Source organism: Vipera berus (genome assembly GCF_964194415.1).
Source record: "Vipera berus genome assembly, chromosome: 1".
NCBI lineage: Eukaryota > Metazoa > Chordata > Lepidosauria > Squamata > Viperidae > Vipera > Vipera berus.
The window spans coordinates 76,043,511-76,067,158 of NC_138202.1; the positions used below are offsets into that span (position 1 = coordinate 76,043,511).

Genomic DNA, 23,648 nt, shown 5'->3' on the forward strand with positions numbered 1-23,648 from the left:
AATGTGAAATTATATAAAAATAATTATGAATTGTTATGGTTAAAAATACAAAAAGAGTTAGATAGTTGGAAAAAATTACAACTGTCTTTATTGGGAAGAATTGCAGCAGTGAAAATGAATGTTTTACCAAAATTTTTATTTTTGTTTCAAATGATACCTATACTCAAAAAAGATTCAAATTTGGAAGAATGGCAGAAAGGTATTAATAAATTTGTTTGGGCAGGGAAAAGACCAAGAGTAAAATTTAAGATAATGCAAGATATACGTGAAAGAGGTGGTCTTAAAATGCCCAATTTTAAACTATATTATGAGGCTGCTGCTTTATCCTCAATTAGTGATTGGTTTAATCTAACACAAGGGAGATTATTGAATATTGAGGGATGTGATTTATTATTTGGCTGTCATGCATATTTATTGTATGATAAGAAGGTGGTTAATGTTTTTAAGACACATATATTAAGGTATGCCCTGTTGCGAGTCTGGGAAAAATATCAATATAAGTTAAATTATAAAATACCAATTTGAGCAATACCTAAACATGCAATAGAAAATATAAGTGTGGGATTTAAACATGATGTGACTACATATAAAGAAATTCTTAGAATGGAAAGGAATGTATGGCAATTAAAGCCATTTAATATTTTAAAAGAAGAAAAAATAGTGCAGACTTGGTTTTAGTATGGGCAGTTACAAGCTAGATGGAAGGAAGATCAGAAAGTTGGTATTTTGACAACTGATGAAAATTTGGTTAAACAAATAAGAGATCAAAGTCCAGCGCATATAAGGAGGATATATAATGCACTGATAGAAATAGATTCAGAAGCGGAACGTGTTAAAGACTGCAAGATAAAATGGGCCCAGAATTTTCAGGAGCCCATAACGATGGATATCTGGGAAAAGATATGGGTCAGAAATGTAAAATTCACACAGGCACAAAATTTAAGAGAGAATTTTTATAAAATGTTTTATAGATGGCATTTAGATCCTAAAAAATTAGCATGTATGTATCCGAATTATCAGCCTAAATGTTGGAGGTGTGGTTGTGATGATGCAACTTATTATCATATATGGTGGACTTGTAAAAAAGTTAAAGCTTTTTGGATTAAAATTTGGTGGAACATGCAGAAGATATTTAAGAAAAAAATAAGGTTTTCTCCACAGTTATTTCTGTTGGGTATTATTACAGATTGTACTGTTATAGATACTAAATTGATGTTGAATTTAACTACGGCAGCAAGACTTTTGGTAGCGCAATATTGGAAGAAGGAAGAACTGCCTACTATAGAAGAGTGGACTTTAAAAGTTTCAAACCTGGCAGAAATGGCAAAGATTTCAGCATATTTGAAAGAACAATCGCAACAGAGATATATTTTGGAATGGAGAAGATGGATCGATTATATTCAGAATAAATATGGGACTAAAAAGTTTCATTTAGCATATGAATAAGTATTAGTATTATATGATGTATTATTAGTTAGTTATTATTATTTAGGTATTTAGTTATGTTTAAGAGGAGTTAAAGTGCAATAGAATTTAAAGTGGTTTTTTTAGTTAGCATATTTTAGCTTAGGTTGGTAAAAGTTAATACCCTGTATTCAGCTCTGGGAAGTCGGGGGGGGGGGAAGAAGGGAGGGAGGGGAAGCGGGGGGAGGGGGAGGGGGAGGGTGGGAGTTTATGTTTTCAAAATGTATTTTAAAACTTTTCAATAAAAAAAGAAAGAAAATTGCAATTAAATGTAACACAACAAAATACACTTCAGTGAGGACCAGATATATGAGTTGTGCCTTACAGCAGGATTATCTGATTTCCTGATTCATCTCTGGGGAAGAAGGCTTCATTGCCTTCTTAAAGGCTGGTAGGAATGAGGCTCATTGAAATTTGGGACAGGGAGGAGATTGCTCCATATGCCCGTGATTCTTCTCAGTCAAGTCAACATTATTTCATATTTTTTTTCTTGGAAGTCTCTCTCAAATAGGAAACAGGTTACTGAAGAAAATCTGTGTTCTGTTGTAAGTCATTTCTATCAAGCATGTTATGCTTTGCTTGATTGTACTAAGAAAAATTGGAAACTTTGCAGAGATATGGAAAGCTGACAGAATTTAATTAATAAAATACATCAGTAATTGAAATAAACATAAGGGTTCATTACTCTAAGATAAATTAAAAATCTAGTATTCAGTTTGTGTTCATTATGGTTAAACCATCTGTAATAATAAAACAAGTATAATAAACAGCTGTTCTAACTCACTAGAGGAATATTAATCTTACTCATAATTATCTATAAAATATTAAGTCCTTTGTTGAGAGCTGCTTGTTTGCTCTGTTGCTTTTTTAAAAAAAACAGTGTATGAGCTGTCAAGCCCAATGGTCAGTCAAACCTGGGATAACAAAAATTGAGCCCAAAGCATCTCACCTATTGTTCTATGGGTAGAAAATGGAGTTACCGGTAGATCTCTAGGTGATAAACAACATATCCTGACTCCTTCTAGTTTAAAAATAGCAACAATAAACAAGATTTCCAAATTCCCCAAATTAGGCTCAGAGATGTAGAAAACTTAAAAAATATACAGAAATTTAAAGGAGTACAATTTGAAACTGACTTAACTCTTAACCCAGGTAAGTGAGCACTAATGACAGGAGTAATTCATAAGCATCAATTTCAAGCTAAAATGTTAAAGATACTCATTTTTTATAAATAAAATACAAGTTTTAAGTTATAGCATGATACAGCAGGGTGGATAGATGGATGGGTGGGTGAGTTGGATGAATGGATGCATGGATGGATGGTAGATATATATACTGGCTTATAAAAATCCATTACATTTGTATTTTTAAAAGCTTTTAAGTATGAAATTCCTTGTTTCATTACCTTTTATTTTTTTAAAAAAACATTTCTTGTGTGAAAAATGTATGACACAATTTTTCTATCTTTATATTATATTTTCCAGAAGATATTATCTCCTCAAACTAATAACTCAGTCCATTCCATTGACTACAAGAAGGTAATGCCATGCCACTTTCATACTGTTTCCAAAATATATAAATGGATATAAAATCACCAGAAGTTGAGCTTGATTTTGTCTTTCATGATCTTGTAATATATATTCTGATATGATGGCTATTGGTGATACCAGCATTGTAACATTCTGAATGTTAATCAGACAGAGTCAAACTATCTATATTTTAAACAATGTTCTAGTCAAGCACATATAATAGAAATAAAAAGTAACGTGTATATCAGAAACAAAAATACAGAAGAAACTTCCACATTTCTGCTTAAAGAGATTCTGACTCAGTTAACTTTATTTAGATTGGCTAATGGTAACCTTGTACACATTAAGGATGTAAAACGTATTTTCTATACCTTATTTTCTACGTTATATATCACAAGTTTTTTAAACATTTGAATAAGCTGTAGTTGGTTTTGTTCATGCAACAGTTTAAACAAAATCTGAATGTAACTATTTACAATTAAGTATGGTTGATGAACCCAGTCATTCTCTTACATAAAAAGAAATATTTACTTTAGCTTTTTTGTTTCTTGAAAAAAAGAGTATTCAAAACAGAAAAAACATACTTATATACGTGACTTTATGGCAGAAGAGTTAAATATTATGTTTAAAAGCAAAATGAAACTAAAATTAACACTTAGTTGCAGGTTAACTTGTATAAAATACCATATTACTGAGACATACACTGATAAGATTCATACAGCTTTGCTGTACAAATTGTTTAACCTTATAAACCTATATAAATCACAACTGGCTGGGTTAAAGATATGCTAAGCTAATTAGTTATGCTAATTTTATGGGCTAATGTGATATATGAAGCCAAACATTAATTTTCATTCAATATTATACATTCTTGGCAGATCAACTCTTTTTCTAGCTATACAGAACAATAGGATTAGAAAAAATTATGCTCAAATATAATTAAGCTATGAAACATACTGGCTGATGTTTGAAGGACCTAAATTACATCACAAAGCTGCAATAAACTTGAAAATGAGGAAGAACAACATACAATACAAGGAATTATTTGGAGGAAAGATGCAATATAATCACCATAAGTAAATTAAAAACACAACGAATGCTACCATGTTATACTTAATTAAGACATTCCTTGTCATGAGTAATGGGGCAGGATACTTCAAATACCTAACAACTTTCTTATAGAATCTATGAGCTTACCATCTTAGCACACTCACTGTGAGATCTGCAACTATGAGACATTTTAGTGTGCTAAATTTGTATACTAAAAATAGAATCATTATACAATGATTTGTTTCAAATGTTTGAAAGGGTACTTTTACAATTTTACATAATTAATACAATATTCCATGGCACAAATGGGAGCTGTTTTTTTCAAAGCTCCTTAGTTTTCCAACAATATTAGCTCTAGATAAAAGTCTGAGATAATGGTATACGTGACTTGGTATATATTTGATGTAGTTTATACATATATTTCATGGTAATTGTTCTACTTCAAGTATTTCTCAGAAACACAAGTTTAAAGTTTATGGCTGATGGCTCTCAGCTAGCAGAAATTGGTATCAATTTCCCAAGTTGTTACTTCCTTGCAAGGGTGTTGAGGTTAGGTTTTAATTTTTTTCTCTTTGCATTTTAAATTTCAATAAATTTATGATAGTTTTATCTTAATTCACACTTATCTATTTAATTATATTAAGCTTCTCAAACCATATTTAATGGAAGGACTTTTATATGAACAAATTTACTTTCTAATGCCCGATTCTACATGAATACAAAGGAAGAAAGTTTGTTTGTTTGCATACTATCTTTATTATTTTTACAAATAACTCAAGGCAGCTAACATACCTGATACTCCTTCCTCCTCCTATTTTCCCCAAAACAACCACCCTGTGAGGTGAGTTGGGCTGAGAGTGACTGACCCAAGTTCAGCCAATTAGCTTTCATGGTTAAAATGGGACTTGAACTCATGGTCTCCTGCTTTCTAGCCTGTTGCCTTAACCACTAGAGCAAATTGGTCCTTAAGTTGAAAGTTTTATGGAAAATAAATGTTTGAGAATGATGACAATAATCTCTATGGAACAGCTGAGCAGCTTCTTATATTTAGCTGTTCATACCTGTCTACCAGATACCTAACACTGTGTAAGTGCAGCTAGAGAAGATAGGGGACAAGTTAACGAATCATAAAATTATTAAGGAATATTACTCAGAGCAAGTTATACCCGATAGAAGTAAAGTCAGAAAAAACAAACCTCAGAGTAAATTAAGGTTAGTAAAGATATTAAAAACTAAAAACAAAAGATTTGCATACAGTACAAACAAAATAAAAATATGAAAAAGGGATCAAGGCAGCTGCTAGAGCAGGAGTAGGCAACCTCGGCTCTTTTATGACTCATGGACTTCAACTCCCAGAATTCCTGAGTCAGCTGACTCAGGAATTCTGGGAGTTGAAGTCCATGAGTCATAAAAGAGCCGAGGTCGCCTACCCCTGTGCTAGAGTATGATGGCAAAATACTAAGAAGTCAACAGAAAAATGGTAAAACCACTCTTAGTTCATCTTAACCATCTCAAAAGAGTTGAAGTTGTGTTGTTATATAATTATGGAAAAAAAGGTTGAAGGGGCAAGAATGCAGTTTGAGATTTTTGGAAACATAATCAAGCCAAATATATTTATTCTGAGTGAGACTAGATATATCCTATGCCAAACATTTATGTATTTTCAAGAAATACTGCTGAAAGATTGCAGAAGACTGGAGGAGATTAAATGTTCTATTCTTCAAAAAAGTGAAAAAGGATCTAAGCAACTATAATCCAGTCAGTCTGACATCAGTACCTTGGACGAGTCTAGAGCAGGAGTTTTCAAATTTTTCCACTCTGTGGAACCCTGTCAGTTAAAAAAAAGTCTCTGGTGAAAGGTAAATTGTTTAGTGGAAGAAAACTGTCTTTGTTCATGTGGACCCTTTTTTTGCCCTTGAGACACTCATGGAACCCATCAAGTTCTCGTGGAATTCTAGCAGCACAATTTGAAAAGCTCTGATCAACAATAGCAGATCATAAATGGCTCCCTTTCTCCTCTATTTGATTTTTATGTTACTGTTAATTTTATTTTGATGAGAATCTAGTAACGATGCTGCAACAGTATAATATTTTATGCCAAAAATGTCTTGATTTTCATTCTAACCACATCACATTTCTAGATCCCAGTAATACTACTTAAGAATATTAATTAATATTAAAAAATATATTAACACACTGCACAAATATCTTTTCTACATTCTTAACTTTGAGCAGCTTTGGTGGCACCATGACCATTAGAAAATAAAGAACAGTACATTTGGCAGGATTATAGCTTATCAGAAAACGCATTATCACAGTGCTTTATTACTTTTTCTTTGTGCATCTTTGCCCTTTCCTTTTCATCTGTGACAATATCAAAGTTTGAATCCAAATGGCCATAGACAGAATATATACTAATGTTCCAAAAATATGTCTCAGCATAACAACTAGAATCCACTGAATTATTCAGGGTACGAAATAGTAGAGTAGTTTTGTCTTAGCAGCTAATATCCTGTTAAATTGATAATAGCCAGGTAACATAACCTGATGTTTCAGAAGATGAAAACAGTACATCTAAGAGAACATTTAGACTTGTTTGATAGCAGCCATGAGTTTATTTATAGTGTTAAGAGTTTATTAGGGCCGCGTAACAGAGTGAGCGCCTGTTACTCGTCCCAGCTTCTGCCAACCTAGCAGTTTGAAAGCACATAAAAATGCAAGTAGAAAAATAGGGACCACTACGGTGGGAAGGTAACAGCGTTCCATGCGCCTTTGGCATCTAGTCATGCCGGCCACATGACCACGGAGACGTCCTCGGACAAGCGCTGGATATAAGCACCGGCCCCTAGAGTTGGAAACGACTAGCACGCATGTGCGGGGGAACCTTTACCTTTACCTAAGAATTTATTAATTATTGCTTCAATGTGTGGATTTACAATTTTATTAATGCTTTATCCTATATGTTGTGGGCTACCTAGAAGTTACAATCTCATTACCCAAGATTAGCTTCTCTGAATTTGGTGGGATTTATTTGTATGCAAGACAGCTAGTGTGGTGTAGTGGTTTGGTGTAGTGGTTAAGGCATCAGACTAGAAACCAGTAAAACAGAAATTCTAGTCCTACTTTAGGCACAAAACCAGCTGGATGACCTTAGGCCCATCACTTTCTCTCAGCCCTAGGAAGGAGGTAATGGCAAATCACATCTGAAAAAACCTTGCCAAGAAAACTGCATGGACTTAATTCTGTGAGAATCTGACATGACTGAATGGGGGGGAAAATTACCGTATATACTTGAGTATAAGCCGAATTTTTCAGCCCACTTTTTGGGCTGAAAAATTCCACTTCGGCTTATACTCCAGTCAACAAAAAAACTTACCGAGGACTTGTGCGCGGCCGAGGCTTTGGTGCTTTTCGCGCGCACCTCCCCAAACCTCCCCAAACTTCGGCAGGTCTCCGGACGGCGGCGGCTTGGGAGAGGTGCGTGCGATCCCGGAAGCACCGAAGCCTCGGCCGCGCGCAAGTCCTCGGTAAGCTCCGGGCGGTCACTTGCTTCGCGTCTCCTGAGGGAAGGGGGGGGCGACTGGAGCGGGCGTGTTTCCTCGCCTGCTGGGCGCCGCGATTTGCCCAGGGAACGCGCGGGCCCCGAATGGCAGCGTGGAGCGAGGAAGCAGACAGCCAGGGCTTCCCCGAGAGCCACGGCCACACAGGGTATTCCTGTGTATTCAGGCTTGCAAAATGGCGGATCGAGCCTCTGCTGGCGGCAGAGGCTTGCAGAGCGCGGATCCAGCCTCCGCCGGCGGCGGAGGCTTGCAGAACGGCGGATCGGCTTATACTCGAGTCAATAACTTTTTCCAGTTTTTGGGGGTGAAATTGGGGGTCTCGGCTTATACTCGAGTCGGCTTATACTCAAGTATATACGGTATATGCAAACAGAACCAGGCTCACACTACAGAAAACTAACAATCCAAATGTTTGACATAGTATAAGTTCATTTCTTTTCAGCCACTGAGATCTATGTACTGTCTGCTAAAAGTTTTGGAAGCTAAACCCCGAATAGCAGTGTTAATTTTAAAAAAAACCTAAAAAGAAGAAAATCATGCATTTAAAGAGTATAATTTTTGCCTTAAGATGTATCTTATTATTTCCACAACCGTAGGAATCAGTTGAAGCAGCTCCATCCTTTATATACACAGGTTGTGATAATAAATGTAGAAATCAAAATAGTGCAATGCATTTTGTGATTTGCTCCTCTTGCTCCAACTGCAGATGTTCATACCCACAATAAGCATGGTTAGAATAGCAACTTTAAGATATTGTATAATCCTCAAATAGCTGTTTCGGAACAGCTATTGTTTATGTTTATACTACATGTTTACTGTTAGTGCTATTTCATGGCTAACTGAACCATGTTTCTCTCCATGGATCCAACTGTCTACATTCTTGTAATACATAATAAATTAAACACACTAGTTGGATTCACAAAATATTCTGAGCAATAAATATTCTAATTATATCCTAGCTCAATACAGTATGTCACGCCATAGGAAGTTTAGGCATAAAACCAGCTGGGTGACTTTAGACCAGTCATTTTCTCTCAGCTCTATGAAAAAGGCAAAATGGCAAACCACTTCCAAAAAATGTTGCCAAAAAAGCTGGATGGACTTGTCAATGAAGTCATCAGCAGTTAAGACTACCGTATATACTTGAGTATAAGCCGACTCGAGTATAAGCCGAGACCCCCAATTTCACCCCCAAAAACTGGAAAAAGTTATTGACTCGAGTATAAGCCGATCCGCCGTTCTGCAAGCCTCTGCCGCCAGCAGAGGCTCGATCCGCCATTTTGCAAGCCTGAATACACAGGAATACCCTGTGTGGCCGCGGCTCTCGGGGAAGCCCTGGCTGTCCGCTTCCTCGCTCCACGCTGCCATTCGGGGCCCGCGCGTTACCCGGGCAAATCGCGGCGCCCAGCAGGCGAGGAAACACGCCCGCTCCAGTCGCCCCCCCTTCCCTCAGGAGACGCGAAGCAAGTGACCGCCCGGAGCTTACCGAGGACTTGCGCGCGGCCGAGGCTTCGGTGCTTCCAGGATCGCGCGCACCTCCCCAAACCTCCCCAAACGTCGGCAGGTCTCCGTTCCTCCTGCCGACCTTTGGGGAGGTTTGGGCGCCTCCCCAAACCTCCCCAAACCTCGGCAGGTCTCCGTTCCTCCTGCCGACCTTTGGGGAGGTTTGGGCGCCTCCCCAAACCTCCCCAAACCTCGGCAGGTCTCCGTTCCTCCTGCCGACCTTTGGGGAGGTTTGGGCGCCTCCCCAAACCTCGGCAGGTCTCCGTTCCTCCTGCCGACCTTTGGGGAGGTTTGGGCGCCTCCCCAAACCTCCCCAAACCTCGGCAGGTCTCCGTTCCTCCTGCCAACCTTTGGGGAGGTTTGGGCGCCTCCCCAAACCTCCCCAAACCTCGGCAGGTCTCCGTTCCTCCTGCCGACCTTTGGGGAGGTTTGGGCGCCTCCCCAAACCTCGGCAGGTCTCCTTTCCTCCTGCCGACCTTTGGGGAGGTTTGGGCGCCTCCCCAAACCTCCCCAAACCTCGGCAGGTCTCCGTTCCTCCTGCCGACCTTTGGGGAGGTTTGGGCGCCTCCCCAAACCTCGGCAGGTCTCCGTTCCTCCTGCCGACCTTTGGGGAGGTTTGGGCGCCTCCCCAAACCTCGGCAGGTCTCCGTTCCTCCTGCCGACCTTTGGGGAGGTTTGGGCGCCTCCCCAAACCTCCCCAAACCTCGGCAGGTCTCCGTTCCTCCTGCCGACCTTTGGGGAGGTTTGGGCGCCTCCCCAAACCTCCCCAAACCTCGGCAGGTCTCCGTTCCTCCTGCCGACCTTTGGGGAGGTTTGGGCGCCTCCCCAAACCTCCCCAAACCTCTGCAGGTCTCCGTTCCTCCGCGCAGACCTGCCGACCTTTGGGGAGGTTTGGGCGCCTCCCCAAACCTCGGCAGGTCTCCAATCCTCCTGCCGACCTTTGGGGAGGTTTGGGCGCCTCCCCAAACCTCCCCAAACCTCGGCAGGTCTCCGTTCCTCCTGCCGACCTTTGGGGAGGTTTGGGCGCCTCCCCAAACCTCGGCAGGTCTCCGTTCCTCCGCGCAGACCTGCCGACCTTTGGGGAGGTTTGGGCGCCTCCCCAAACCTCGGCAGGTCTCCGTTCCTCCTGCCGACCTTTGGGGAGGTTTGGGCGCCTCCCCAAACCTCCCCAAACCTCGGCAGGTCTCCGTTCTTCCTGCCGACCTTTGGGGAGGTTTGGGCGCCTCCCCAAACCTCCCCAAACCTCGGCAGGTCTCCGTTCCTCCTGCCGACCTTTGGGGAGGTTTGGGCGCCTCCCCAAACCTCGGCAGGTCTCCGTTCCTCCGCACAGACCTGCCGACCTTTGGGGAGGTTTGGGCGCCTCCCCAAACCTCCCCAAACCTCGGCAGGTCTCCGTTCCTGTTTGGGGAGGTTTGGGCGCCTCCCCAAACCTCCCCAAACCTCGGCAGGTCTCCGTTCCTCCGCACAGACCTGCCGACGTTTGGGGAGGTTTGGGCGCCTCCCCAAACCTCCCCAAACCTCGGCAGGTCTCCGTTCCTCCGCGCAGACCTGCCGACGTTTGGGGAGGCGCCCAAACCTCCCCAAAGGTCGGGAGGAGGAACGGAGACCTGCCGAGGTTTGGGGAGGTTTGGGGAGGCGCCAAAACCTCCCCAAAGGTCGGCAGGAAGAACGGAGACCTGCCGAGGTTTGGGGAGGTTTGGGGAGGCGCCCAAACCTCCCCAAAGGTCGGCAGGTCTGCGCGGAGGAACGGAGACCTGCCGAGGTTTGGGGAGGTTTGGGGAGGCGCCCAAACCTCCCCAAACAGGAACGGAGACCTGCCGAGGTTTGGGGAGGTTTGGGGAGGCGCCCAAACCTCCCCAAACGTCGGCAGGTCTGCGCGGAGGAACGGAGACCTGCCGAGGTTTGGGGAGGTTTGGGGAGGCGCCCAAACCTCCCCAAACAGGAACGGAGACCTGCCGAGGTTTGGGGAGGTTTGGGGAGGCGCCCAAACCTCCCCAAAGGTCGGCAGGAAGAACGGAGACCTGCCGAGGTTTGGGGAGGTTTGGGGAGGCGCCCAAACCTCCCCAAAGGTCGGCAGGTCTGCGCGGAGGAACGGAGACCTGCCGAGGTTTGGGGAGGTTTGGGGAGGCGCCCAAACCTCCCCAAACAGGAACGGAGACCTGCCGAGGTTTGGGGACGTTTGGGGAGGCGCCCAAACCTCCCCAAAGGTCGGCAGGTCTGCGCGGAGGAACGGAGACCTGCCGAGGTTTGGGGAGGTTTGGGGAGGCGCCCAAACCTCCCCAAACGTCGGCAGGTCTGCGCGGAGGAACGGAGACCTGCCGACTTTTGGGGAGGTTTGGGGAGGCGCCCAAACCTCCCCAAACAGGAACGGAGACCTGCCGAGGTTTGGGGAGGTTTGGGGAGGCGCCCAAACCTCCCCAAAGGTCGGCAGGAAGAACGGAGACCTGCCGAGGTTTGGGGAGGTTTGGGGAGGCGCCCAAACCTCCCCAAAGGTCGGCAGGTCTGCGCGGAGGAACGGAGACCTGCCGAGGTTTGGGGAGGTTTGGGGAGGCGCCCAAACCTCCCCAAACAGGAACGGAGACCTGCCGAGGTTTGGGGACGTTTGGGGAGGCGCCCAAACCTCCCCAAAGGTCGGCAGGTCTGTGCGGAGGAACGGAGACCTGCCGAGGTTTGGGGAGGTTTGGGGAGGCGCCCAAACCTCCCCAAACAGGAACGGAGACCTGCCGAGGTTTGGGGAGGTTTGGGGAGGCGCCCAAACCTCCCCAAACAGGAACGGAGACCTGCCGAGGTTTGGGGAGGTTTGGGGAGGCGCCCAAACCTCCCCAAAGGTCGGCAGGAAGAACGGAGACCTGCCGAGGTTTGGGGAGGTTTGGGGAGGCGCCCAAACCTCCCCAAAGGTCGGCAGGTCTGCGCGGAGGAACGGAGACCTGCCGAGGTTTGGGGAGGTTTGGGGAGGCGCCCAAACCTCCCCAAACAGGAACGGAGACCTGCCGAGGTTTGGGGACGTTTGGGGAGGCGCCCAAACCTCCCCAAAGGTCGGCAGGTCTGCGCGGAGGAACGGAGACCTGCCGAGGTTTGGGGAGGTTTGGGGAGGCGCCCAAACCTCCCCAAACAGGAACGGAGACCTGCCGAGGTTTGGGGAGGTTTGGGGAGGCGCCCAAACCTCCCCAAAGGTCGGCAGGTCTGCGCGGAGGAACGGAGACCTGCCGAGGTTTGGGGAGGTTTGGGGAGGCGCCCAAACCTCCCCAAACAGGAACGGAGACCTGCCGAGGTTTGGGGACGTTTGGGGAGGCGCCCAAACCTCCCCAAAGGTCGGCAGGTCTGCGCGGAGGAACGGAGACCTGCCGAGGTTTGGGGAGGTTTGGGGAGGCGCCCAAACCTCCCCAAACAGGAACGGAGACCTGCCGAGGTTTGGGGAGGTTTGGGGAGGCGCCCAAACCTCCCCAAACGTCGGCAGGTCTGCGCGGAGGAACGGAGACCTGCCGAGGTTTGGGGAGGTTTGGGGAGGCGCCCAAACCTCCCCAAACAGGAACGGAGACCTGCCGAGGTTTGGGGAGGTTTGGGGAGGCGCCCAAACCTCCCCAAAGGTCGGCAGGAAGAACGGAGACCTGCCGAGGTTTGGGGAGGTTTGGGGAGGCGCCCAAACCTCCCCAAACGTCGGCAGGTCTGCGCGGAGGAACGGAGACCTGCCGAGGTTTGGGGAGGCGCCCAAACCTCCCCAAACATCGGCAGGTCTGCGCGGAGGAACGGAGACCTGCCGAGGTTTGGGGAGGTTTGGGGAGGCGCCCAAACCTCCCCAAACAGGAACGGAGACCTGCCGAGGTTTGGGGAGGTTTGGGGAGGCGCCCAAACCTCCCCAAAGGTCGGCAGGAAGAACGGAGACCTGCCGAGGTTTGGGGACGTTTGGGGAGGCGCCCAAACCTCCCCAAAGGTCGGCAGGTCTGCGCGGAGGAACGGAGACCTGCCGAGGTTTGGGGAGGTTTGGGGAGGCGCCCAAACCTCCCCAAACAGGAACGGAGACCTGCCGAGGTTTGGGGAGGTTTGGGGAGGCGCCCAAACCTCCCCAAACGTCGGCAGGTCTGCGCGGAGGAACGGAGACCTGCCGAGGTTTGGGGAGGTTTGGGGAGGCGCCCAAACCTCCCCAAACAGGAACGGAGACCTGCCGAGGTTTGGGGAGGTTTGGGGAGGCGCCCAAACCTCCCCAAAGGTCGGCAGGAAGAACGGAGACCTGCCGAGGTTTGGGGAGGTTTGGGGAGGCGCCCAAACCTCCCCAAACGTCGGCAGGTCTGCGCGGAGGAACGGAGACCTGCCGAGGTTTGGGGAGGCGCCCAAACCTCCCCAAAGGTCGGCAGGAGGAACGGAGACCTGCCGAGGTTTGGGGAGGTTTGGGGAGGCGCCCAAACCTCCCCAAAGGTCGGCAGGAGGAACGGAGACCTGCCGAGGTTTGGGGAGGTTTGGGGAGGCGCCCAAACCTCCCCAAAGGTCGGCAGGAGGAACGGAGACCTGCCGAGGTTTGGGGAGGCGCCCAAACCTCCCCAAACGTCGGCAAGTCTCCGTTCCTCCGCGCCCTGCCTGCCTGCTTCTTTCCGCTGCGGAAAGAAGCAGGCAGGCAAGGCGCGGAGCTCCGGAGACCTGCCGACGTTTGGGGAGGTTTGGGGAGGTGCGCGCGCACCTCCCCAAACCTCCCCAAACTTCGGCAGGTCTCGGACGGCGGTGGCTTGGGAGAGGTGCGGGCGATCCCGGAAGCACCAAAGCCTCGGCCGCGCACAAGTCCTCGGTAAGTTTTTTTGTTGACTGGAGTATAAGCCGAAGTGGAATTTTTCAGCCCAAAAAGTGGGCTGGAAAATTCGGCTTATACTCAAGTATATACGGTAACTTGAAGGTTGCCTGCACATATACATACATGTCATGCAAAAAAATCAGCATTACAGAATCAGTTGTTTTAGGCTACAGCTTTTTTTTTAATGCTTATTCTATTCAGGAATGCTGAATAGACCACAGACCAGAGCTGGAATAAAAAATTGGAAATTCTAACCCTCCTTAATAATTCTCAGACATCAGATTAACAAAAAAATGCTTACGTATTTCCAGTAGAACCAATTCTTTTAGCCTTTTTATATTGATATTTGACATCATAATATAGCAACTGGAATAAGACAAAAGGTCCAAAAAGAAAAATAACAGTTTATGCCTATACCATTCTCTGCTTTGCAGGAGTTTGTGTGATTCATCATTAATTCCATCACAACTATTCAGAGGAGGAGGGGGTCCCTTCCATTGCCTGGCAAAATGAGTTGGCCTGGCATGTCATTCCGTAGATAAAGTTACAAAATGCATGGGTTATGTTGCTGATCTAGGACATGTGTTCTGAGTCTGTACAATCTGGGAGTATTTTACCACTAAGAACAACATGGTCAAACAGAATCTAAATTAAGAACAAAAGCATTTCTCAGTCTTGAGCTCAACTGAAAACAAACACTTTTGTGTTTTTAGCTAGCATAGCAAAGACAACACACTGCTTCCTGAAGCCACTAAGCAACCTTGTTTTTAGTCATTCTCTCATTTATTTTTGTATCAAGCACAAATTGTTTTCATTCATGGTAGCCAGTCAGCAGTATCAAGCGTAAGTTAATAGTTGGCATATTACTGATAAGCAAACCTATTATTGCCATGGAAGTATTTCCTTTCCTTTCCTATTCTAATTTATTTATTTATTTATTTATTTGATTTGATTTGTATACCGCCCTTCTCCCTAAGGACTCAGGGCGGTGAACACTGACAAAAAAACAGAATGCACAAATACAGATATTGAAAACAAATGAAACCCTAATTTTGCCCAAATGCAGAAGATAGTTATCTTAAAACAATAATTAAAACAGAACCCGTCAGACCAGACCGGATTGCTTAAACAGATATGTTTTTAGGTCGCGTCGGAAGGAGCGAAGGTCGGGAGCCATCCGGAGCTCAACCGGTAAACGGTTCCATAGGTCAGGCGCGCTCACAGAGAACGCCCTCCCTCTGGGAGCTACCAGACGGCATTCTCCAAACGGCGGAACCCTTAGGAGGCCCTCTCTGTGGGAGCGCACTGGACGGAGGGACGTTGACGCTGGCAGCAGGTGATTCCTAAGGTACTCCGGACCCATGCCATGTAGGGCTTTGAAAACCATTACCAGCACCTTGAATCTTACCCGGACAACTGGGAGCCAATGCAGTTCACGGAGTAGAGGTGTAACATGGGAGTATCGGGAGACTCCCAACACAACTCTCGCGGCTGCATTGTGTACCAGTTGGAGCCTCCAAGTGGTCCTCAAGGGCAGCCCCATGTAAAGAGCATTGCAGTAGTCTAAACGAGAGGTCACGAGTGCATGAGTGACCGTACGTAGGGCATCTCGGTCGTAATTGGCGAACCAGGCGAACCTGGGCAAAGGCTCCCCTAGTCACAGCTGTTATGTGGTCTTCCAAGGAAAGCTGTGAATCTAAGAGGACTCCCAAGTTGCGAGCCCTATCTGTGGGGGGTAATAACTTACCCCCTACAGAAAGAGATGGAATGTTCTGAATATCTCGAGATGCCGGTACGTACAGCCACTCAGTCTTGTCTAATTACTGATCGGATTCACAGCATGATGTTGACTTTTACTTTGCATATTGTGTCATCTTTTTAAAATTCAGTCTGACTATGAGTCTGGCCGGTGTGTTCAACAAATCATAGTTTCAAATCTCCTGAGTTAGTATGATGAATAGTTCAGCCAAAGGTTGGGTTCTTAAAGATCACTTACCGTAGTTTAATTCCTTACAACATGAAGATCTTTGGATATTTCGATCCTAGATATCTTTAGTCACCAGAATCTGCTTAAAAACCTAGTAAAGTGCAATCTGCTATTTTCTGAGGTACAGAAAATACAATCAGGAAGTTCTTTCTAATATTTCACTGAAATTCTTTTGATGGTAACTGTTGGCTTTTAAATGTCTTCTCCATGGAGCTATATTGCTGCATAGAATTTGGTTGCCAAACCCAATCTATCAACTTTCTCTGAACATTTTCCTAATTGCCAATGTCCTCCTTAAAAAGCATTGCTCAATTGTGCAGACTACTCCAAGTGAGGTTTGATCAAAGTGAAATAAAATCACAGTATCATTTCTCTTCATGAGGACATTATATACTTTTGTTGGTACACAAGTAAGAGCTGCATTTGGGTAAATCAGACTTAACATTTAGTAAAATCCTGAGTTCTTTTTCTTACATATTAGTAAGAGATATTAATGTCTATGGAGATTCTCAGTCATCCAGGCTATGGTAGTCCCAAAGGTTTTTTTTCAAAACGCAACCAGACTTTGTTCTTCCTTGAAGATGTTTTGCTCCTCATCCAAGAAGCTTCTTCAGTTCTGACTGAATGGTGGAGAATGGAAGGATTTATATATTCCATATTAGTGCTTTTCACATACTGCTATCACTTTTGCTTCCATTATTTCAGGTTTTTATTCAAGAAATCTACTAATTGAGGTGGAACAACAGATAGTGTTGTGCCCCATTGCATATATAAGAGCTCAATGGAATGGCAGTTGAATTTTTTTTCAATATGGTAACAGAGTAGCATCCTTCACTGCACCCGATGACAACAAGCTAGATCAGAGGCAAAGGGCATGCTACGTGCCACAGAGTTCTCTCTTCTTCCATCTTCTTACTTTTTCCCAAAATGACAGACAATAGGTTTTTTGTATCTTTTTCCATCTTAAATATTTTAAAAATGTTTTCTTTAGGACTCAGAAAGAGCTAAGCAAATTAATTAGCTGAATATATATCCCATCTGAAAATAATGGGAAAAATTAAAAGCACTGTTACAATAGTGGCTGATTTAGTCTGGATCTAACCCAGTGTTTTGCTTTCTGAAACCAATTGTGTAATATTTTGCTAACCATGGTATATTAGATGCACAACTGTCTGATTTCATAGCTATGCCATAAACAATGGTTTAAAAATCGTACTACCATGTTTCCCCGAAAGTAAGATCCCAAAAATAAGCCCTAGCTTGATTTGGGGGGATGGGCCTAATAAAAAGCACTACCCCCCAAATAATCCCTGGTTTTGGAGCAAGGCGCACACCTAAAAATCAAGCTAGGGCAGGAAGGGGCTGGAACTGCCCCATGCATCCCACACCCGCTTACCGTTGCAGCCAGGCCTCCCATGAATCGACACCTGCCTTGCCAGCCCACTTCTTCTGCAGCTGAAGGAAATGCCTCTGCAGCTGAGATTGAATCTATAGTTCGGCTGCAGAGATCTTTCCGGAAGGCCTCTGACGACAAAATGCAGGTCGGAGCTCCATTCTCAGCTGCAGAGGCATTTCCTTCGGCAACAGGAAAAGTGGGGCGGCTGGGCAGGGCTATCAGTGCCGCCGCTGCGAGGTGAAACTGTGTATAACAGATACCCAAAAAATAAGACCTCATGCCTTTTGGAGGGAAGGAGGAGGAGGAGGAGGAGGAGGAGGAGGAGGAGGAGGAGAAAGAAGAAGAAGAAGGAGAAGGAGAAGGAGAAGGAGAAGAAGAAGAAGAAGAAGAAGAAGAAGAAGAAGAAGAAGAAGAAGAAGAAGAAGAAGAAGAAGAAGAAGAAGAAGAAGAAGAAGAAGAAGAAGAAGAAGAAGAAGAAGAAGAAGAAGAAGTAGTAGTCTTATTTTCGGGGGGAAACAGTAGCAGCATTCCCATGATGCATTAAATATAAACAACCCAAATGGGTTTAGTGTGCTGCAGGAACTCAAACTGCAGATATAACTAAATTAGAATATTACTAGTTTTATTTAACTGAACTAAATACATGTTTATGTTAAGTACTTAATTATATGAAGATAGGTGGCAAGCTAGAAAGGAAGGAAAATATGACCAGAAATCAACATGCGTATACTCAGTGCTTCAGGAGCTGGTTTTCAGGTACTATAATAAAAGTCAAGAACAGAAAAACACCAATTCCTCAGCATTTCCTTTTTGTAAGAGAGCACAACATCTCTGGCACTGAGTAGACTCAAGCTCTATAAAATGCAATTTCTCTGGCAGGGACTCATGTTCTCACATGTCCACAGCTGGCACAAGATGAAGGAAAAAGGATTCTAGTAGAGAGGGGAAGGAAAGGAACTTAACTCAAGAGAGAAAATAATTAAAAGTTTCAAAATTGCTCTATGAAGAGTAAGCCCTCAATTAGAAATGGAATACGGTATATAAACCGCTTCACTGGAAAGGCCAAGTTTCATCAAAGGAACCAAGAATTCAAGGCTGAGAAACAGAATCAAACATGGTATAGCTAAGAATGTGAAAGTTCCTGGATGAATAGCCAAAACATTCACAAAGAGGCCACAGGAAAATCATTATGCCTGAACTCTGGCATCTAAAATGTGATTACGTTACAAGATAAAGTCTGGAGTCCTTGGTGCTCTGAGCTTGGTTGTCTGCTTGCAGAAATTTCATTACTAGACAAGGTAACATTATCAGCTAGGGAACCACCAAGCTCAGAGATCACCAAGGACTCCACAAAATGTGGTAATTATGTTGGCCTAATTTACAGGGCTGTTGTAAGTAACACAGGTACTCCTGGACATACAACCACAATTGACACCAGAATTTCCATAGCTAAGCAAGTTGATTGTTAATTGAGTCGTGCCCAATTTTATGACTTTTGCCACATTTGGTAAGGAAATCACTTACCAAAGTGAAGTTAAGTGAATCACATACTCATTAAGTGACTCCGCCCTCTCCCATTGACTTTGCTTGTCAGATTGCAAATGGTGTTCACAGGTCCCCAGGACACTGAAACTGTTGTAAATGCATGCTGGTTGCCAAGTGCCCAAAATTTGATAATGTGACTATGGGGATGCTGCAATGGTTAGAAGTGTGAGGACAAGTTATGATACATTTTTGTGTTGTTATAACTTTGAACACTCGCTAAAAGAATGGATGTACATCGAGGACTACTTATACTTATATTTAATAAAAACTAAGCATATTTTGCAAAAACTAAGTCATATTATCAAAATTTATTTCACTACCTAGTTTCCATATTGGTAATATCCTTAACTCCGGCAATTAGTTTGACTCTTTTTGGAGGCTACATATCAATACTTCCTATTTAACTAATTGCAAATTAACCATGTTTTCATTTCAAAATAAAGCTGATTTTCCTTCTGCAATCCTGCTACTCTGTTTGACATAACCAATGGATTTTTTTCCTGTCTACAGCCTCTAAATTTTACTTTCTCATTCCATTACATTTTTTAAAGGAACGCACCCACCTCCAAATTCCCCTACAACGAATTTAGTGGACACATTATGTCTGCAATGTTGTAGTGAATATTCTGTATTCACAAAATTTTCTATATGGCATTAATTACAACAAAACATATTTCTGTGCACATTTTTTCTTTACTGGGAAAGAAAGCTTAAGTTATATTATTCTTTATTAAACCAAGCAACTGACATTTGCAACGTCTCGTTAGAAATGAGAAATAATTTTTGAAACATCAACTTCTACAAGTATATTGAACACAAATGTTGTGATGAGTAAAGAAAAATATGCACAGAAATATGTTTTGTTGTAATTAAATGCCATATAGAAAATATTGTGAATGTGGAATATTCACTACAATATGGCAGAAGGGATTTTGGAAGCACCCAATTAACTTGCATGATTTTTATGCGCATGTGACAAAGAGTGTTTATAAGATAGTTCACCCATCCCCAAAAGTAAAGAAGCTGAGTTAAGCATCTCTTCAAAGAACACCTGATATGACAGCCCTGGGCAACAAACAGTCTGAATAAGATTAACTTGATTTGGTTTCTCTTGTCACAATTACCTATAATCTCACAGCTGAATAATACTATTAGCAAAACCTTGAGAAATACAATAAAGCACCTGGAGGAGGGTTGCTATTCTCTTCAAAGAATGCTGTTTGAACAACTATAAGTCAATGCCAAAAAAGATTCAAAGGTGTTTTCTCAAATCTTGCTTACTTTCACTAGATTCATGTTAAACAAAGAATTATTCAACAACTTTAAAAAAAAGTATTTCCTCCCCAGCCCCCGAGACATAAAGAGCAATGTTAACATTATAGGCATTCTAAATGGCATAGATGCAATTCAATGACTAATATTTTTCTTTTTGAACAGAGATTCAATTTGGGGGTATTATTAGATTTTAAGTTCTACATATAGCAGAAATGCAAGATTAAAACTAAGGTTTTTTTCTATTTATTTCTTTTAATATTAGTCAACTGAGTATGTTTTATAGTTGAAGTTGTTTGCAGAATATATTTATTAATAAGGTAATCCTTATTTTCCGAAGATTAAGGACACGTGTCAAATTTTGATTTGACTTTAACTTTTTGTTGAAACAGAAAACTCAAAATGATTTTGATCCACTCAAAAACCCACTACCACTTCTAGGTGACTGTTAACCTAAGTGTCTAAACAATTAATAAAAGGCATTAGGATGACTAATGGCCCTGTATCCCAACATCTTTTCAACGGACAACTAGATGGCTGGAGTGTAGAAAAATTTAGCCACCTTCACCCCAATTTTGTTTCTAATTCACTCCTTTTCTCCCCAACACTCAAGAAGAGAAGGAAATAGTAATAATAATGATGATGGTGCCTAGCATTTCCTATTTTGGTAGGCCCTCTTTAGGCTCACATCTCTCTGTCCAAAGGCCAGAAGAGCATCTTAACTTTGTTTGTATGATACAACCTGGTTGCTACATCCTACTTCAGGTAGGAGTTTTGAAAATTCTGCCTATTCTTGAGACAAAAAAACTAGGGTTCACACAGCACATTACCCCAATTAAACATAGCCTGCAAGTGCAGTTACACAGAGTAAAGATATTATGGGGGGGGAAATGAAAATTATAAAATATTTAGATATTAAGCATTTTTATAGATAGTTTACAGTGGTAAATGAAATTTCCTCATAGTGACCAGATTCCCACATTGTTTGTTATTTATTTATTTATTTATTTATTTATTTATTTATTATTCCCATTTATATCCCGCCCTTCTCCGAAGACTCAGGGCGGCTTACAATCTAAGCACAAATCAATGTGCTTAGCAATAGCTGGTCACACACAGCTATTGTTAAGCCATAATTTGCTGATCAATGATTTACTGATTAAACCACAATTGGTGGGCTCTCACATTGATAAGCCACATTAGCGTATGGCTGGTCACACACAGAATTGTTAAGCCATAATTTGCTGATCAATGATTTACTGATTAAACCACAATTGGTGGACTCTCACATTGCACCAACAGATATTGTTATTGCACTTTGTTTAATTTAGGGTTATGTGAACCTAGACAATAGGGGTCTGGTACTGTTCCATGGTTCAACAAACTATGGCTTATCAATATGTGAATCAGGCCTCTTCCTCAGAAGCATCACTGCTTGGAGAACCAGGTGATGAACAATCACTCATTTATGCTGTTATTGTAATATAGCCTTCCTTCCTTCCTTCCTCTTTCTCTTTTATGCGCCAACCATTTCATCTAGAGGCGACTCTGGGCAGCTTACCAACATTTAAACCAGTAACCGTTAAAAGGATAAAACAATAATGACAACTTATCATTGAAAGGTGGGTGGGTGCCGGGGGAGGGGGGGAGAGAAGGAAGCACAAAGTACCCCGGGGACAGGTAGGGTCTTCTTTAATCCTAGAGTTACATCCAGAGTGATATTACTACAATATAAATAAATGTTTATTACTTCAAATGGTTATATTCGAAATGGTTACATTGGTTGGGTTTTCCAGTTTTCCCTTTACAGCAGACATGTCAAACACAAGGCCCGGGGGCTGGATCCGGCCCGCGAAGTGGTTTCATGTGGCCCGTGAAGCCATCCTGGAAACAGTGAGGGAACGGCCCCCACTGCCTTGGCCCTGGCCCAGAGACCCTCCTTCTGCCAGAGACCCTCAGATCTGTCCCACTCCTGCCCAGGCCCCCATAGGCACCCTTGATGCCAACGATGTAGAGCTGGCCACGCCCACCCAGTAGGCCATACGCACTCTAGCCACGCCCACCCTGGCCATACCCACCCGGCCCCCTGAGGGCAACCGCAATGCTGATGCGGCCCTCAATGAAATTGAGTCTTGACACCCTTGCTTTACAGCACAATTTAGTCCCAAGCTCCGAAAGCGAGCAAGTACTGCCAGTGATACGCTTGCTCGTCCGGGTCCCTTAAAGCAGGGGTCTTCAAACTTGGCCCTTTTATGACACGTGGACTTCAATTCCCAGAATTCCTCAGCCAGTGTGCCTGGCTGAGGAATTCTGGGAGTTGAAGTCCACAAGTCATAAAAGGGCCAAGTTTGAAGATCTCTGCGCTTAAAGGATCCTAGCCCCACCTAGGAAGGGAGAGGAAAATAGCGAGCTGGGCAAGTCGCCCGAGGGCTGGCAAGCCGACAGCCCCAACCAGCCTTCCCAAGCGAGCAACGGCGCCGCGGGGGAAGCAGACTCTGGCCAGGCACATCGTCCCAGGCAAGAAAAGCCCCGAGGGAGCCCAGAATCTTCCCTCCTTCCCTCCCGCCCGGGAAGGCAACCCTCGGCCCATGGCGAGAACGGAGAAGCTACTTGCATCTCCATCCCCTCCTCCTCCTCTTCCCGCCGCGCCCACTGGAGCCTCACCCAGGTACTCGAGCCCCGGCTGAGAGAGGCGATCGGCGCTCAGCATCCTGTCGACGCTTTCCAGCTCTCGGCCGCCACCGGGCCGTTTCTAGGACACCAGACGCCGCCGTGAGGAAAATGACTTCCGGCCAGAAACAAGAGCCGGCCGTCGGAATCCTTTGGAGGAAGGGGATCGAGGTTGCACCGGGAGCTGTCCTTCTCTTCCAGGCTCTTCCTCGGCTTTCCCCTGGGCCGGTTTGATTCGTAAAAATAATCTTTTAAAGATTTGCTTCACTTTTTGCACTTTTGACTTTATTTTCGCAGCCGAAGGTGCTTCAGTAGTAGTAGCTCAGCGCTTTCCTCGATGGACGTTGTTTTGTAACAACAATAATTCGCCCTCCGTTGTGACTGCTAGTTTTGTTTTGTTCGCAAGAGGAAGATGCACTCTCCTTGAAATCACAGCTCTGCAGCGTTTTAAGTTATAGTATTTTAAGAGCTGAAATTGTTGGTGCTCTGAATGCCTGAACCACAATCTAGCCAACCTCATTCTATCTTATGTTTTGTGGACTCAACCCATGGAGCTAGTTCGTGGTTTAGTGTGTGTCCCGAGAAACCCCCCCCCCCCAAAAAAAACCAGACATAATTAAGCACAGCATATAAATTCAGCCATTGCTTATTCTCTGAGATAACCAAATGAGCCGATCTGTTTTCTCATTTATACCAAAATGTGCTTCTCAAAGGAATGGAATAGGAATAAGAAAGGAATTTGAATGGAATAGAATAGGAATAAAATGGAATAGCAATAGGAAAATAATAAAATAACTTTATTATCACTTTAAATATACACTAATCAGCATACATTAAAATGAAATTTTGTTGCATTCGGCTCTCAAAGCGTAACCTCCAATATACACTACAT

General features: G+C 43.9%; 1 protein-coding gene across 1 annotated transcript in view; it reads right to left on the reverse strand.

The window, feature by feature from the left end:
* The window catches only part of CSTPP1 (centriolar satellite-associated tubulin polyglutamylase complex regulator 1), a 167,964-nt gene extending 145,105 nt beyond the window's left edge, over nucleotides 1-22,859 (reverse strand). The window contains exon 1 of the mRNA XM_081313528.1: nucleotides 22,751-22,859. Coding sequence (XP_081169654.1) covers nucleotides 22,751-22,796 — 46 coding nt within the window. The 5' untranslated portion in view covers nucleotides 22,797-22,859. The remainder of the gene's footprint in view (nucleotides 1-22,750) is intronic.
* Between the last annotated feature and the right edge of the window lie 789 nt (nucleotides 22,860-23,648).